Genomic DNA, 15,861 nt, shown 5'->3' on the forward strand with positions numbered 1-15,861 from the left:
ATTGTGCCAAGATTCAACCAGAGGTGTCTTCAGTATTCAATTCAATTCAATTCAATTTTATTTATATAGCGTCTAATACAACAGAGTTGTCTCTAGACGCTTTCCAGAGACCCATACCCAGAACATAAACCCCCGAGCAATTATTACATAAACAATGGCAGGTAAAAACTCCCCTAGTGGGAGAAAAACCAAACAGTGGCAAGGAAAATTCCCTTTCATTACTCAGGTAGAAGTATAATACTAGAGTTTAAAAATACTACTGTAGAAGTTGAAGTATCAACTCAAGTTTTTTACTCAAGTAAAAGTATAAAAGTACTGCTGCAAAACTACTTAAAGTATAAAAGTAAAAGTAATGTAAGTGGGAAAAAAGCCATGAAAATGAATGTATCTTAGTATAATGCAAATATATTAAAGAACCATATATGTGTACTATTGAGCATTAACATGTGTTTCAGAGAGCAGGAGATATGATGACTAGTTGTCTATAAGTATTGTAATGGTGCAAAAAGTCAAACTTCATGTTCATGTTATCATTTATCCTAACCTTTATTGGAATGTACATCCAAGTTTAGTTGCAGGAATCTGAGGGAACGGATGTAAGAACAAAACTGGACAAGAACATCTGAAACAACCACAACCAAATTCACTCTATCCGGATGGAGCAATTTAACTGGATAGTTTTTATTAAAGGCCGAAATGAAATAAAATGTAAGGAGTAAAAAGTACAGATAATTGTGTGAAAATGTAAGGAGTAAAAGTAAAAAGTCGTCTGAAAAATAATTACTCCAGTGAAGTATAGATAACCAAAATTTCTACTTAAGTAAGGTAACGTATTAATTAATAACGTATTTATTAAAATAATAAAAGGCTTGCAATATTTTAGTTGATTTGTAATGAATCCAGAATGTATGACATTTTTGTTTTTTTAATTGCTTTACAGAAAATAAAGAACTTTATCACAATATTCTAATTTTCTGAGACAGTCCTGTACATTGCTGCAAAATTAATTGCCCTATTGGGGACAAATAAAGTTATTGATTGATTGATAACTTTTTTGTGTGTGTAGATATTTTCTAACATGACAGCAGTAAAGCAGTGAGAGGGATGAGTGAGTCCCGGCTGGCCCAGCTCGTCTCCGGGCTGTGCCACAGCGACCAGGAGAATCCCTTCCCCCTGTGGACCGATGGCCAGGTCGGCTCCTGCTTCAACCAGCTGGTCCTGGGGGCCGCGCCGCACGCTGGGGTGGCCGTGTTCAGTGCTTACTACCTGGGAACGGCAAGGTTCGTAACGGCATACTGGACATTTATCAGCAACAAAGGATGTGATAGTTTAATGTCATGAATTGTACAATTCAGTGACATCAGAGCAAGTGTTTATAATGTAAATATGCAGATTATTATTGCTGAAAGTGTTTGTTTATTTGTTTATTAAAAAGGATCCCCACTAGTCTTCACCATGGGAAGACTATTCTTCCTGGGGTCCACACATAGACATACAAAAGATGACAATAATCCAACTCAAAAGGGGGAAAAACATTCACTACAACTCCTGAAATAATAAATTGAACCAAAAATAAAAGATTAAGTAAACAACCATCCACATCTTAAAGGAGCATGAGGCTTCTTTTAAGAAATGAGACTCTCTAGCGCCACCCTTCAACACGACGGCCGTCAGGGGTACTGCAGCCAACAGTGAAGCCGGCACGGGAGAACGGGGAGAACGTGCATGCAGCGTCATGTGACGTCACATCCGCCGCCCAGCGCGGGAAATTCGGGCCCGGAATTGCAGCACATTTTGCAGCACACAGCCTGTTCAAGGCAACGGAGAGATACACTAGAGGGCTCATTCTTTTTGGTTTGGAACGCTTCATCTGACATTATTGCTAGAAAACTTAAAACGTATACACATTTTTTTCATAAATCCTGCCTCAAGCTCCTTTAAGTAGCAATATTTGCTACTATCACCAGATCTGTTCCAATGTTGAGCAAAATAGTTTGCAACGACTTTATAATATACCCATACCTCTATTTATAGTATATATTACATGTCATAATATACTCATACATTATAATATACTCACTTCTAAACTATATATACACACATAGCCTACAGTGATTTAGAATATATTCACTATTACATTTATATTAAATATATAATATTTATAATATACATACAATTTGCACAATAATCACAATATATACCTATGACTTCCTGCTGAAAGTGTTGCATGAGAAAATAGGTTGCCATCGCAGTTGTTTGTCTGTTTGTGTGTGTTTTTAAAAATCTGAATTATTAATAAAAAGTAACTTGAATGTACTGGTTTCTGCTTCCAGAGGTGGTCCTGTCCTGACTCCTGTCCCGTGTGGCTGGCTGCTCCGGCTGGCGTCAGCCCTGCTGGCTGCCCTGCTCTTCATCACAGACCTCAGCGTGGTGGCTGTGCTCCAGGACGGGGACATGTACCTGCACATCCTGACCGACAGCTGTGCAGTCCTGGCATGGCTGCTCCACTTCAGTGCCCTACGGGGACTTCTGCGGACTTCTCTTGGGAGAACCCGAGGACCGCCGGGACTGTTTGTCACAATTCTTCTGTTAGTCCCCAACCTCGTCATCACCCTGATGATTTACTGTCACAACCAGGAATATTTAAGCCCCGCCGAGCCTCTTAAACTGGCTCGGTTTGCACTTGCCTCAGCCAGGACGCTACTTTTTGTAGTTTATTTCTTTTCATTTGCCTTTCCCTGCATCAGTGAAGCTAGATCTACATTGGATATTAATTCTGTGGATGAATCCTTACTCATCCCAGAGAACAGTCAGCCGGACACGGGTGACATGGTGGCTGAAGACGGAAGCGGCTGCCTCTCTCGACTCTTCTACCTGTGGCTGAACCCTTTACTCCTGCGGGGCCAGCGGGGGGAACTGGAAAGAGCAGCTGATGTGTACCACCTTCCCCGAAAACTCCGGACTAATGTGGTTTACCGATACTTTCACCAGTGTTGGGAAGCCTGCAGACAAAGGGAAAGCGTCGATGTGCGTCAGGCTCAGTGGCCCAAACCGGTCGGCCGGAATCTCCTGAAAGGAACCTGGAGTTCCCAGTACAACGAGGAGGTGCTGGAGCTGGAGGGGGATGTGGGATTACTGAGGGTGCTGCACAAGGCCTTTGGGTTGCGCTACTACAGCCTTGGTGTGCTGAAGCTGCTGGTGAATGTGTCTAGGTTTGCAGGGCCGCTGCTGCTCAGCAGTCTGGTGAACTTCATGGAGGAGGAGGGGGCTCCGGTCAGCCGGGGGGCCTGGTGCGTGCTGGGTCTCTTCGCAGCCACGCTCCTCAGTTCTTTTCTCCAGAACATTTTTACCTTTGAGGTCTGTAAGGTGGCACTGTCGGCACGTGCAGCTCTGGTCACGGCCATCTACGGCAAAGCCCTGCGGGTCAGCGGCTGCAGCGTGGCCGGCTCCACTTTAGGAGAGCTGGTGAACTTGATGAGCGCGGACACCGACCGCGTGGTCAACTTCTTAAACAGTTTCCACGAGCTCTGGAGTCTGCCCTTCAGCTTCTCCATCGCCCTCTACCTGCTGTATCTGCAGGTGGGCGTAGCTTTCCTGGGAGGACTCGGGGTGGCGTTGGTGCTGGTGCCGTTCAACAAGTTCCTCGCCTCCCGGATCCTCAGCAATAATACACACATGCTGAAGCACAAAGATAACCGTGTTAAGGTGAGATATGGATATTTATCCATGCATGCATGCATCCATCCATCCATCCATCCATCCATCCATCCATCCATCCATCCATCCATCCATCCAGGACTGTCTCAGAAAATTAGAATATTGTGATAAAGTTCTTTATTTTCTGTAATGCAATTTAAAAAAAAAAAAAATCTCATACATTCTGGATTCATTACAAATCAACTGAAATATTGCAAGCCTTTTATTATTTTAATATTGCTGATCATGGTTTACAGTTTAAGATTAATATTCCCAGAATATTCAAATTTTTTGAGATAGGATATTAGAGTTTTCTTAAACTGTAAACCATGATCAGCAATATTAAAATAATAAAAGGCTTGCAATATTTCAGTTGATTTGTAATGAATCCAGAATGTATGACATTTTTGCATTACAGAAAATAAAGAACTTTATCACAATATTCTAATTTTCTGAGACAGTCCTTTACATACATACATAAATACATTTGTTGTTAGGGAAAGCTATAGTTATTGTAAATACAGAACATTTTGTGTAATAATATCAAAAGTTTGCAGATGTCAGGGCCAGACTGATGTAAAATTAGTATAGATGGCATCTTTTAGAAGAATAAAACTTTTTTTTTTCAAGAGACAGCAAAGTAATTTTTTCTCTCTTGAAGTTAATGACGGAGATCCTTTTTGGCATTCGTGTCATCAAGTTCTACAACTGGGAGCCTCATTTTACGGCCAGGGTGACGGACTGCCGTAAACACGAGCTGTCCCACCTCAGGGCCATCAAGTACCTGGATGCCATGTGTGTGTACACGTGGGCCGCTCTGCCCGTGGTCATCTCCATCCTCACCTTCGTCACTTACGTGTTGCTGGGGAACCAGCTGACTGCAGCCAAGGTAGGACTCAGAACATGAAGTACGCAGCGCAGTTCAATGCAGATTTTTCTTAAAAGTCCAGATGCCCAGTGAATTTCCCACATAGCCTCTAACTACATAATCATCTAAATGTTTTGCAGCAAATGCAAGATAATCTTTGATCAGACCCTCAGTTTTTAAAAGTACCACCTCCCTATGTTGTTTATTCTGCTACGATTTCCAACTGGATCAACTGGTGCTGCACTAAGAGTAGTCTAAAATTCTTTAACCCCTGTATTGTCTTTGGGTCAAAATGACCCAATTCTTCTATCCTTCTTTCCTCCTCCCTTCTCCCTTTCCTCTTTTCCTCCTTTCTCTTCCTACCTCCCTTTCGTCATTCCTTCCTTTATTACCTTCTTTGCTTTTCCTTCCTTCTTTCCTTATTTTCTCCATTCCTTCCTTCTTCCCTCCCTTCTTTCTTTCCTTTTTTCCATTCCTTCCTCCCTCCCTTCTTTCCCTTTCTCCCTTCCTTCCATCTTTTCTCCCTTCTTTCCTCCCTTCCACCTTTTCTCCCTTCCTTACTCCCTTTCCTACTTCCTTCCTTCTTTCCTCCTTTCCTTCCATCTTTTCTCCCTTCCATCTTTTCTCCCTTCCTTACTCCCTTTCCTACTTCCTTCCCTCTTTTCTCCCTTCTTTCCTCCCTTCCATCTTTTCTCCCTTCCTTACTCCCTTTCCTACTTCCTTCCTTCCTCCTTTCTTCCTTCTTTCCTTCCTTCCATCTTTTCTCCCTTCCTTACTCCCTTTCCTACTTCCTTCCTTTTTTCCTTCCTTCCATCTTTTCTCCCTTCCCCCTCCCTTGACCCAAAGACAGCACAAGGGTTAAAAATGTGCTATTGAAAAAGCTATTCTTCTCAAAAGCCATTTTTAGAGAGTTGTATGAATCTACATGCATTGAACAATGAAACCTGATATTTAGCGCTGTGTGGTCCACTGCAGGTTTTCACCACGCTGGCCCTGGTGGGGATGTTGATCGTTCCTCTCAATGCTTTCCCCTGGGTGCTCAACGGCATTCTGGAGGCCAAAGTTTCCCTGCAACGGATTCAGCGCTTCTTCAAACTCACCAACCAGGATCTACCGGCGTACTACGCCCTAAGTAGGCCGTTACCTAGCTGCTTTTACGTTTGTATGCTGGTGCCGTTTCACACAGTTACATAAATATAAACAGCTTGTCTGTGTTTAGCACGGCCTCTGGTGGTTGAAGTGTAACTTCTAAAATCTCAAATGCTGCCTGTTAGTCCTCGTATAGCTGTTGTAATGAAAACACGAGTGTCTGTCCACAGTCTCTCCTGAAGAAAGTCAGACATCTGTCCTGATGAGTCAGGGGACATTTTCCTGGCTGGGGCCTAATAGTGTCACAGAGGAAGAAACTGAAATTAGAGCTGCGAGAGGAAGTCTGCAGCTGCACAGTCTCAACCTACATGTGACAAAGGTACTACTTTTTGTTCTCACAGATGCATGAAAAAAATGTATTACTCTCATGCTCTTTGTCCATTATTATTTCTGCAGAATAAGAAAATATTTTTTAGGAAACTGATTCAACATGACACAGTCCCACAGAATGTGATGTGTGTGTGTGTGTATATATATATATATATATATATATATATATATATATATATATATATATATAATGTACACATTTCCTTTTTTTTGACCAAAAAGGTATAGGCTGAAGCCTCATGGCTTATTCTGCCTATCCTTTTCAACAAAAGGCAGACTACAGAAAGGGAAAAAGATACTAATAAGAAGAAAACGAAACGAACGAACAAAACAAAGAAAATGAACAAAGAAGAGAAGAAAATAAATGTGGTCACTCACGATTGAGGACAGCTGCTGGAGGAAAGTTGCATAATTTAGACAGTTTAATATGAAGATAATTTATATTAGTGTTCTATATTTATCCATTATTTTAGATTCATATTTTTTTTTAAATTTGTAAATTGAGCTACTTTTTTTTTAGTTCCTCATCCAGGCGGTTCCATAGTTTCACCCCTTCCACACTGATACACCGCAACATTTCTTTTGTTCTTGGCCATTTCTGCTCAATGTAATTTAGCTAAATGTGCCACCAGATGCCATTGCATTTGACAAAAGTGCCTCTAAGTCACATCTAATGACTAATCAGCTGAAGTCAGATCTGTCCTTTAAGTCAAAATCATGATTAGATGTTTGATGTTGTTCACCTTAAAGCTGTTATTGATGGTAAATGTTTCCATCAGTCTTTGTGAGAGCAGTAGTGTTGACGTCTGTCTTCTCAGGGCTCGCTGGTTGTTGTGGTGGGAAAGGTCGGATGTGGAAAGAGTTCCTTACTCGCCGCTCTCACAGGAGAGCTCAGCAGGTACTCCAAACATTCACATTATGTTCAGTAGGACTTTAGCCAGTTAAGATCATTTTATTTCCAGGATAGAACTGAATGATGTGGTTATAGATCTTCTCTTTTCCTCCCTCCTCTGCAGGATGAGCGGTGTGATCTATGTTGCAAACAGAGAAGCTGGCTTTGGTCTGGCCTCTCAGGAGCCATGGATCCAGCATGCGTCCGTACGAGACAACATTCTGTTTGGCAAGGACTACGACGCCGCCCTCTACCAAGCTGTGATCGCGGCCTGTGCTCTCGCAGATGACCTGAGTGTATGAACATCTCCCTTTAATAAACACTGATAGCAGAAGAATGACCTGAAATAAAGGAGGAATTTAGCTAAAAGGTGTAAGAGGTTTTAGATCAGATCAGATAAATATTCTTCTTTTAAAAGTACTTATTCCAACAATGGATCAAACTGTGTACTTGCATTTTCATGACAGTTAAATTGCAAATTCATCATCCCCAGAGGATTTCCGAGAGGTATCTACCCATTCTTTTAATGCTCATCTCAAACCAAAGCATCTACTGCAGGGGTCGGCAACCCAAAATGTTGAATTCTCCATATTGGACCAAAAACACAAAAAACAAACATGTCTGGAGCCGCAAAAAATGAGAAGTCTTGTATAAGCCTTAGAATGAAGGCAACACATGCTGCATGTATCTATATTAGTTATAACTGGGGGAAGATTGTTTCTTTCATTATGCACTTCGAGAAAAAAGTCGAAATGTCGAGAAAAAAGTCAAGATTTCGAGAAAAAAGGTAAAAATTTCGAGAAAAAAGTCAAAATTTTGAGAAAAAACACGAAATGTTGAGAAAAGGAAAAAAAAGAAGAAAGGAGAAAAAATGAAAAAAAAAAAGGTCAAACATTTTTGAAAAAGCTCCAGGAGCCACTAGGGCGGCGCTAAAGAGCTGCATGCGGCTCTGGAGCCGCGGGTTGCCGACCCCTGATCTACTGGGCTGATGATTTTTATTAAAAATGTAGTTTTACTAAATTTAATTTGGGAGTTTTTCTACAGAGTTTGGGAGTTTTTTAGGTTAGGTTTCAGTGTTTTTTTTTGCTCTGTTTCTGGGTTCTTGCAGGTTTTGCCAAACGGTGACAGGACAGAAGTGGGTGAGAACGGAGTGACTCTGAGCGGAGGACAGAAGGCCCGGCTGGCCCTCGCCAGAGCTGTTTACATGGTCAGTCCTCCATCTGTGACTAAACACATGTAGTCCAGGCTTTACTGAACTAAAGTGTGAAGCTGCACAACCAGGGGTTAAAAAAATAATCACAATGATGAACTATTCTCTGTTGTATAAATCTCACTGATTGTTAAAGACTTCTACTGATACATCAGGGACATTAAGAGAGTTTTCACCTGGATAAGTCACGCTGTAGCTCTGAGAACTTCCTATGCCTGTAAATGAGTCATCAAGCAAAATGACAGACATGTAACATGTGTATAATGTGGTAAAAATGCTTTTCCACATCAGGACAAAGACATCTACCTTCTGGATGATCCGCTGGCAGCCGTTGACACAGACGTGGCCGAACACCTCATGAAGAGGTGCGTGTTGGAGCTTCTCAAGGGAAAGACCAGAATCCTTTGCACCCACCGCATTGAGTTCGTGGACAAAGCTGACATGGTGGTCCTCATGGACAATGGAACAATAATCAAAACAGGTACAAACACACATTTCCACAATGCAGGGGAAAATTACACACCGTCATGTTTAGATGTTTTTTTTTAATCTCTGACGTGTTTAGTTGACAAAATTATATACTATATACATATATATATATATATATATATATATAAATATATAAAAAGTTATCATCAAGGTATCAAATGAAAACGGTGTGTTTTTTTTTCTCTTTTGAGTCAGTCCCTGGACTGTCACAAAGAGAAAGATGACCATGTTTGCTAACACTCACAGCTAAGACCAACTACAGTGGGGGAGAGCAAGTATTTGATACATCGCTGATTTAGCAGGTTTTCCCACTTGCAAAGCATGCAAAGTCTGTCATTTTGATCAAAGGTTCTCTTCAACTGTGAGTGACGGAATCTACAACAAAAATACAGAAAATCACGTTGTATGATTTTTACATATTTAATTTGCATTTCATTGCATGACATAGGTATTAGATCACCTACCAACCAGTGAGAATTTGTCTCTCACAGACCTGTTAGGTCTTCTTTAAGAAGCCCTCCTGTTCTCCACTCATTACCTGTATTAACTGCACCTGTTTGAACTCGTTACCTGTATAAAAGACACCAGTCCACACACTCAATCAAACAAACTCCAACCTCTCCACAATGGCCAAGACCAGAGAGCTGTGTCAGGGCATTAGGGATACGTTTGTAGACCTGCACAAGGCTGGGATGGGCTACAGGACACTAGCCAACAGCATGGTTGGAAGGCAACGATTGTTGGCGCAATTTTTATAAAAATGAAAGAAGTTCAATATGACGGTCAATTTCCTTCGGTTGGAGCTCCATAAAAGATCTCGCCCCGTGAGGCACCAATGAGGAAGACGAGGGAACAGCCCAGAACTACACGGTAGGACCTGGTCAGAGAGCTGGGACCACAGTCTCAAATTAAACCATTGAACTGAAAAACACAACAAAAACACAACTAAAGTTGTGTGTGTGTGTGTGTGTGTGTGTGTATATGTGTATATATATATATATATATATATATATATATATATATATATATATATATATATTATTCTCCCTCTGTTCATTGATTCTGTCATGGATTAAAATCCTGCAGAGCTGCTCAAGCCAATGCATGTAAGTGTCTGAGGTTTGGTCGGGCCTGAGGTTTTTTGGTCTGAGACAAAAATAGAGCATTTTGGTCTAAACTCCACTCACCGTGTGTGTGAGGAAGAAGGACGAGTACGAACACCACCCCAACTGTGAAGCATGGAGGTGGGGAGATCATTGTTTTTTTTTTTTTGTTTTTTTTTGTTGATCATTGCTTTTCTGCAAAGGGGACAGGAGGATTGAAGCGTATTGAGGGGAGGATGGATGGATGGGGCCTTGTATCGCGGGATCTTAGTGAACAACCTCCTTCCCTCAGTAAGAGCGATGAAGATGGGTTGTGAGTCTTCCAGCATGCCTACGGCCTGAAAAACACAACCAGAGCAACATACAACCAATTATTAAGTTCTGTTTTTCTAATGTGTCAAATACTTATGCAACAAATGGAAAATTAAACATTTAAAAATCATACAATGTAATTTTTTGGATTCTTGTTTTAGATTACGTCACTCACAGTTGAGGAGAACCTCCGATAGAAATGACAGACTTCTACATGCTTCGCAAGTGGGAAAACCTGCATAAGCGGCAGTGTATCAAATCCTCTGTAAAGTCCACTGTAACGTCCATGCCTGTGTTTGAATGTTGGAGCACAGATGGCCCTGGCTGTCCAGAACCTTCTTGCTGTGAGGCAGCGCTGCATCCCTGTGGAGGCAGAACCTGCAAACCTGTCCGTGGTCAGAAAGCCTGATCAGTTTCAGGGTTTCATGATTCAGAAATGGGACACAGTTACATCAGTAAAACCTCCAGTGTCTCCAGTCTGCCTGTGTCTACGTTGCCTGGCCAAGAAAAAAACCAAACAAAAATAATACCCTCTAGTATTTTGATGTGCCACCTTTCAGTTAGTACGGTAGTTTATGGACAGCCACTCACCTCACCAGTAAATAACCTTTTGAAGCTAAAACATCTAATGTATCACGGCGGTACATTTCAGTGGATCCAGTTAGATATTTAGTGAGTTGAATCCAGATTGTGACATCATCCTACAAGTTAAACTTTCTGAGTATGGGTTAGCACTATTAAAGGTAAATAGATGAACAAATAAACTGTTTATATATCTTCTTTTAACTGTACTCTGTCTTTCACAGGGACACCAGCAGAGATCCTCCCTTTTGTGCAGGCTGTGCCTCAAATGGGGAGGAATGATCATGAAGCAAACCAGAAAGGTACTCGCAAAATTAGTTACTCAAAGATTCAGTTTGCACCATCATTACTTTTAGGCATAGAAAACGCTTTTGCACAAACTGAGTAAATGAAGAAAAAACTGCAGACATTCAGGTCAAACTACTGACAGTTTGTATAGTGCAGGGTATGCACGTTGGGAAATGCCCTTCCTTTAAGATCAAAATGACAAACTTCCTGCCAACCTCTGCTGTACTTTGTGCACGGGGATGTTATCCTGTGGGCTGAAAATTTGAAATCAAATTCAAATCAAAATCACTGTTTGATATAATGCAATTAGTAAAATGCAAAGGCTTTATTTATACTACAAGTTCTGCAGCACACCTGAGATCACTGGTTGTACGGACTCACGTCTTCCTCCTGTCATAGAGATGCTCAGCAATGAGAAGCATCGGTTTTCTCACGTAGCAGTCAAACATGGGCCAATTCTAGACACTTGGAAGCAGGCGAAGGATAACATTTAATTGTAATCTTCAGAGAAATAGCATTGGTATAAGAAGCAACATGATGAACCATTACCAGCATTTAAGCTCCTGTGTGACAAATGTAAAAAGCATCATGCAGCGCTACCGAAATAGTCAGCGAAACAGAGTCCCTAAGCCTCATGGAAACATAGGGATTAACCACGTCTTGGCTAAAGACTATCGATGCAGGGATGAAATACGGGCTGAAAAACACCTTATCAGAACATTCAATTAAAGACATCCTATTCCCTCTCCCATCCATCTCAGTCAACTTACCCTCGCAGAATTTTAAAGGGGGGAAAAAAGAGGACTTTCAGCTGAAGAATCGCTGCCTTCAGATACCATCATGTCCTATTTACCTCAATGCTGCAACAGTGATGCAGAACACATTGTTAATTTGACTGGAACTGAGGATTACAGATATATTCCCAATGGCAGTATTAGACAGAGGTGGTAGTAACGAGTTACATTTACTCCGTTACATTTACTTGAGTAAGTTTTTTTAAATGTTGTACTTTTAGGAGTAGTTTTGAATCACTATACTTTTTACTTTTACTTGAGTAGATTTGTGAAGAAGAAACTGTTACTCTTTCTCCGCTACATTAGGCTACGTTGAGCTGTTACTTTTCTTTTATCCCTTTTATCCACGTACGCGTCAATCTCATGACATCACTGAGTGATTCTTTGGGAAAAATGTTTGTTTTTGCATGTTTTGTCACATTTACACAGACTCAAACACACACAGAGTTTCTATGAGTTCATGTTTGTTCTAGTTCTGCCTGGTTAAAAAAGAAAAGTACAAAGGCTTGACATTTTGTCCTACTTGTGCTTAATTTATTTTTTTATTCTGTTATTGTATTTATTTTATTATTTATTAAAGTACCTGAATTTACTTTAAGATTATTTTATTTAAGCTATTTTTTATTAATTTTAATTTATTTTATTATTTTATTGATTTAATTTCCCTGAAGATGATTATTTTGTACTTTTGTCTGCTTGAATGGTTGTGTTAAAAAAATAAATCAGGAGTTACTCAACAGTTACTCAGTACTTGAGTAGTTTTTTCACCAAGTACTTTTTTACTTTTACTCAAGTAATTATTTGGATGATACTTTTTACTTCTACTTGAGTCATATTATTCTGAAGTAACAGTACTTTTACTTGAGTACAATTTTTGGCTCCTTTACCCACCTCTGGCATTAGTCAAAAGAATTGCAGTGAGATCATTTACCCATGGTTATGATAAACAGAGCTGCTAAACTTAGCACCTCTTAGATATGAACATTGTCACTGAGCAGTAGGCTGGAACTGAGACTTAAACAACTTTTACAGAAAAGTCAAAGAACTCAAACCCTGTCACGGCCAAATGTCCCACGACTCTCACGTCTCTCACTAAACTCTGATATTAAGGAACGTCTGACTGGTTTCTTTTTGTTTCTTGTATTTGAATCAGCCAGTGAAGAGCGGGAGGAGGAGCTGGGTAGTTCTCCTGACCTGGGCCTGGACGATGATGCTGACCTGGTGGGGGTGGAGCAGAAGCAAGCAGGTGGACTGGCCTGGAGAGTTTACCGGACCTACTGGTTGGCTGTGGGTGCTGTGCTGGCCAGCTCCATCTTAATGTCTCTGCTCCTCATGCAAGGTCTGGGAAACACGACACACGACAGCTGAAACACTGAGATTCTTATTTTTTATCTGCTCAAATAGGAATGTGTGAGATTTTATTCCTGTAGTCAGTCACGTGAGCAACCCTGACAAGGTCCAATTAACAAATATCAAACACTAGAAAATAAAGTGTTTTATTACACAAGACACAAAAACAACCAAAATATCATGAAGATTGGGAAAGTAATGATCTCAGATTAATGAGGTGAGACTTATGCATCACTTACAAGACGACATTCATGAGGTTTTAATGGCTTGAGTGATATTTAGGGAATGTCTACAGTTCTTATTGATAGTTTGCTGTAGTTGTACACTAGCAATATTTAGTTTTTTCAGTCCTACACTTAAATATTCTGTATATTAGTACTCTAACTTTGTAAAACATTTGAACCCACGTTACTGTACTTTTTCTGGAGAAGCATAAACCAAACCATCTCTCTCTACTTCTCTGTCCGTGTGTGTGTGTGTGTTTGTGTGATATCCAGCCTCTAAGAACGTTTCTGACTGGTGGTTGTCCTACTGGATCTCTCAGTTGAAAAACAACGGTTCCACTTGGATCAACGGCTCTTCTGCAGCTGCTGCCGGTTCCCCTCACCTGCTGCTCTTCTACACCGCTGGCCTAATGTAAGCTGAGTCTAATCATTTAACGTAACCTTCCTTTACAGTGTCCAGTTACCTTGTCAAGGTTTAGAGATTCAATTCAATTCAATTTCATTTTATTATCTCCCAGAGGGGAAATTCGCTTTACAGGGGGGGGGGGTAAAACCAAGAAACATAAAAGGCACAAAAACACAGAGCACATTCACACAGCTAGGACACAGCACACAAAGTACACACAAATACCCTGGGGGGGGGGCTGAGGATGTAGTGTGGAGAGTGGGGAGTGGAGTTCACAGCTGTTCATTTATTGAGTTTTAAATTAAGTTGGGTGATGGCGTGAGTTATAAAATAATTTTTCAGTCTGTTTGATTTGGTCCTGGGCAATCTGAATCTCCTGCCAGAGGGTAAGAGTTCAAACTGTGGATTGAGAGGATGGTCAGGACACTGTAGGATGTCCTGAGCCTTGGATGTTTCCCTCCTGCCAAAGACAGTAGGCAAATCAGGGAAGGCAACACCAATGATTTTGCTGGCAACTTTGACGATGTGTTCCAGCCCCTTTTTATCTCCTAGTGAGAGGCTACCAAACCAGGAGATAATGCTACCAAACCAGGAGAAAATGCTACCAAACCAGGAGATAATGCTACCAAACCAGGAGATAATGCTACCAAACCAGGAGATAATGCTACCAAACCAGGAGAAAATGCTACCAAACCAGGAGATAATGCTACCAAACCAGGAGAAAATGCTACCAAACCAGGAGATAATGCTACCAAACCAGGAGATAATGCTACCAAACCAGGAGATAATGGCGAACGTCAGGACAGATTCAATCACAGAGTGATAGAACATGGTCATTAATTTGTTGCACACTCCAGCACAGGAAGATGAACCTTCCTGTGCTTTCATCTGTGTCATGTTATTTACGCAGAGGGTCAGTAATCCGATGTTGGAGAAGCTTTTCTTTTTCAGAAAAGGATTAATTCCTGATTGATGGTCATTCATCAAAAATTACTTTCTTTTATAACCAATTCCGTGCTTAAGTACAGTTCTCTTAAAATGTGAAACATCTGAAGGTTTCTGAGATTCCTGGCAGCTCTGGTGTGTTCACCAGGCAAGGCAAGTTGATTTATATAGCACAATTCAACAACACAGTGATACAGTGCTTTACGAAGACATTAAAAGGCATGATTTAAAGTTTAAACAAATAATAATGAGATAAATAAGTAAAATAAAAAATAATTTACAGGATTTAAAATAATCACTTAAAAATAATTAATAAATGAGATGCAGGAAATAAAGGTTGCAGTGCATTATGGGAGATTACTGAAATGCAGCAGTAAATAAAAAGGTTTTCAACCTTGATTTAAAGCAACTGAGAGTTTCAGCAGCCCTGGTGCATTCTGGGAGTTTGTTCCAGAGGTGAGGAGCATAAAAGCTGCGTCACCGTGTTTGGTTCTAACTCTGGGGACAGAAAGACGACCTGAGGGTTGTGGTTGGTTCATCGTGGACCTGGAGATCAGAGATGTGTGTTGGTCCCAGACCATTCAGAGATTTATAAACCAGCAGCAGCATTTTAACATCTATTCTGGGGCAGACAGGAAGCCGGTGTAAAGATCTAAGACCTGGAGTTATATGGGCCACTCTCCTGGTCTCAGTGAGGACTCGGGCAGTTCTGGACTAAATGATGGAGGTTCTAGAGACCCGTGAGACCAGCGTTACAGTAGTCCAGTCTACTGAAGATAAAAGCAGGACCAGGTTTTCTAAGTCCTGCTGAGACACCAGTCCTTTAATCCTCCACATGTCCTTTAGGCGATAACAGACTTCACTGCTGTCTCAATGTGGCTGTTAAAATCCAGGTCTGAGTCCAGAACCACTCCCAGATTTCTGGCTTGGCCTGGCTTTTTTCATTATGTACTTCGAGTACTTTGGGCGGGTCCTTTATATGACTAACAAATGTTAACGAGGGTTGAGAAGTCATGGATGATTTACAGCGTAATGACAATCACATAACAGAAGGTATGATGCAGCTATCAATGACCTTTGAAGGTATGAAACTACCGTATTTTCTGCACTATAAGACGCACCTTCAATGAAATACGTATTTTAAAACTTTTTCCATATATAAGGCGCACTAAATATATGGTAAAATACTGTAGTATAGTGGCTGGGGTTGAGTTACGTATCTA

At 40.9% G+C, this 15,861-nt stretch overlaps 1 protein-coding gene across 1 annotated transcript in view; it reads left to right on the plus strand.

Moving 5' to 3' along the window:
• The first annotated feature begins 1,089 nt into the window (after window positions 1-1,089).
• abcc10 (ATP-binding cassette, sub-family C (CFTR/MRP), member 10) overlaps window positions 1,090-15,861 on the plus strand; it is a 33,785-nt gene continuing 19,013 nt past the window's right edge. Inside the window, exons 1-12 of the mRNA XM_061727442.1 lie at window positions 1,090-1,280; window positions 2,334-3,705; window positions 4,358-4,585; window positions 5,540-5,696; window positions 5,884-6,032; window positions 6,862-6,941; window positions 7,060-7,231; window positions 8,044-8,142; window positions 8,437-8,626; window positions 10,856-10,933; window positions 12,867-13,052; window positions 13,561-13,699. Of these exons, the coding sequence (XP_061583426.1) occupies window positions 1,105-1,280; window positions 2,334-3,705; window positions 4,358-4,585; window positions 5,540-5,696; window positions 5,884-6,032; window positions 6,862-6,941; window positions 7,060-7,231; window positions 8,044-8,142; window positions 8,437-8,626; window positions 10,856-10,933; window positions 12,867-13,052; window positions 13,561-13,699 (3,026 nt within the window). The 5' untranslated portion in view covers window positions 1,090-1,104. The remainder of the gene's footprint in view (window positions 1,281-2,333; window positions 3,706-4,357; window positions 4,586-5,539; window positions 5,697-5,883; window positions 6,033-6,861; window positions 6,942-7,059; window positions 7,232-8,043; window positions 8,143-8,436; window positions 8,627-10,855; window positions 10,934-12,866; window positions 13,053-13,560; window positions 13,700-15,861) is intronic.

The sequence above is a fragment of the Cololabis saira genome, chromosome 1 (genome assembly GCF_033807715.1).
Source record: "Cololabis saira isolate AMF1-May2022 chromosome 1, fColSai1.1, whole genome shotgun sequence".
NCBI lineage: Eukaryota > Metazoa > Chordata > Actinopteri > Beloniformes > Belonidae > Cololabis > Cololabis saira.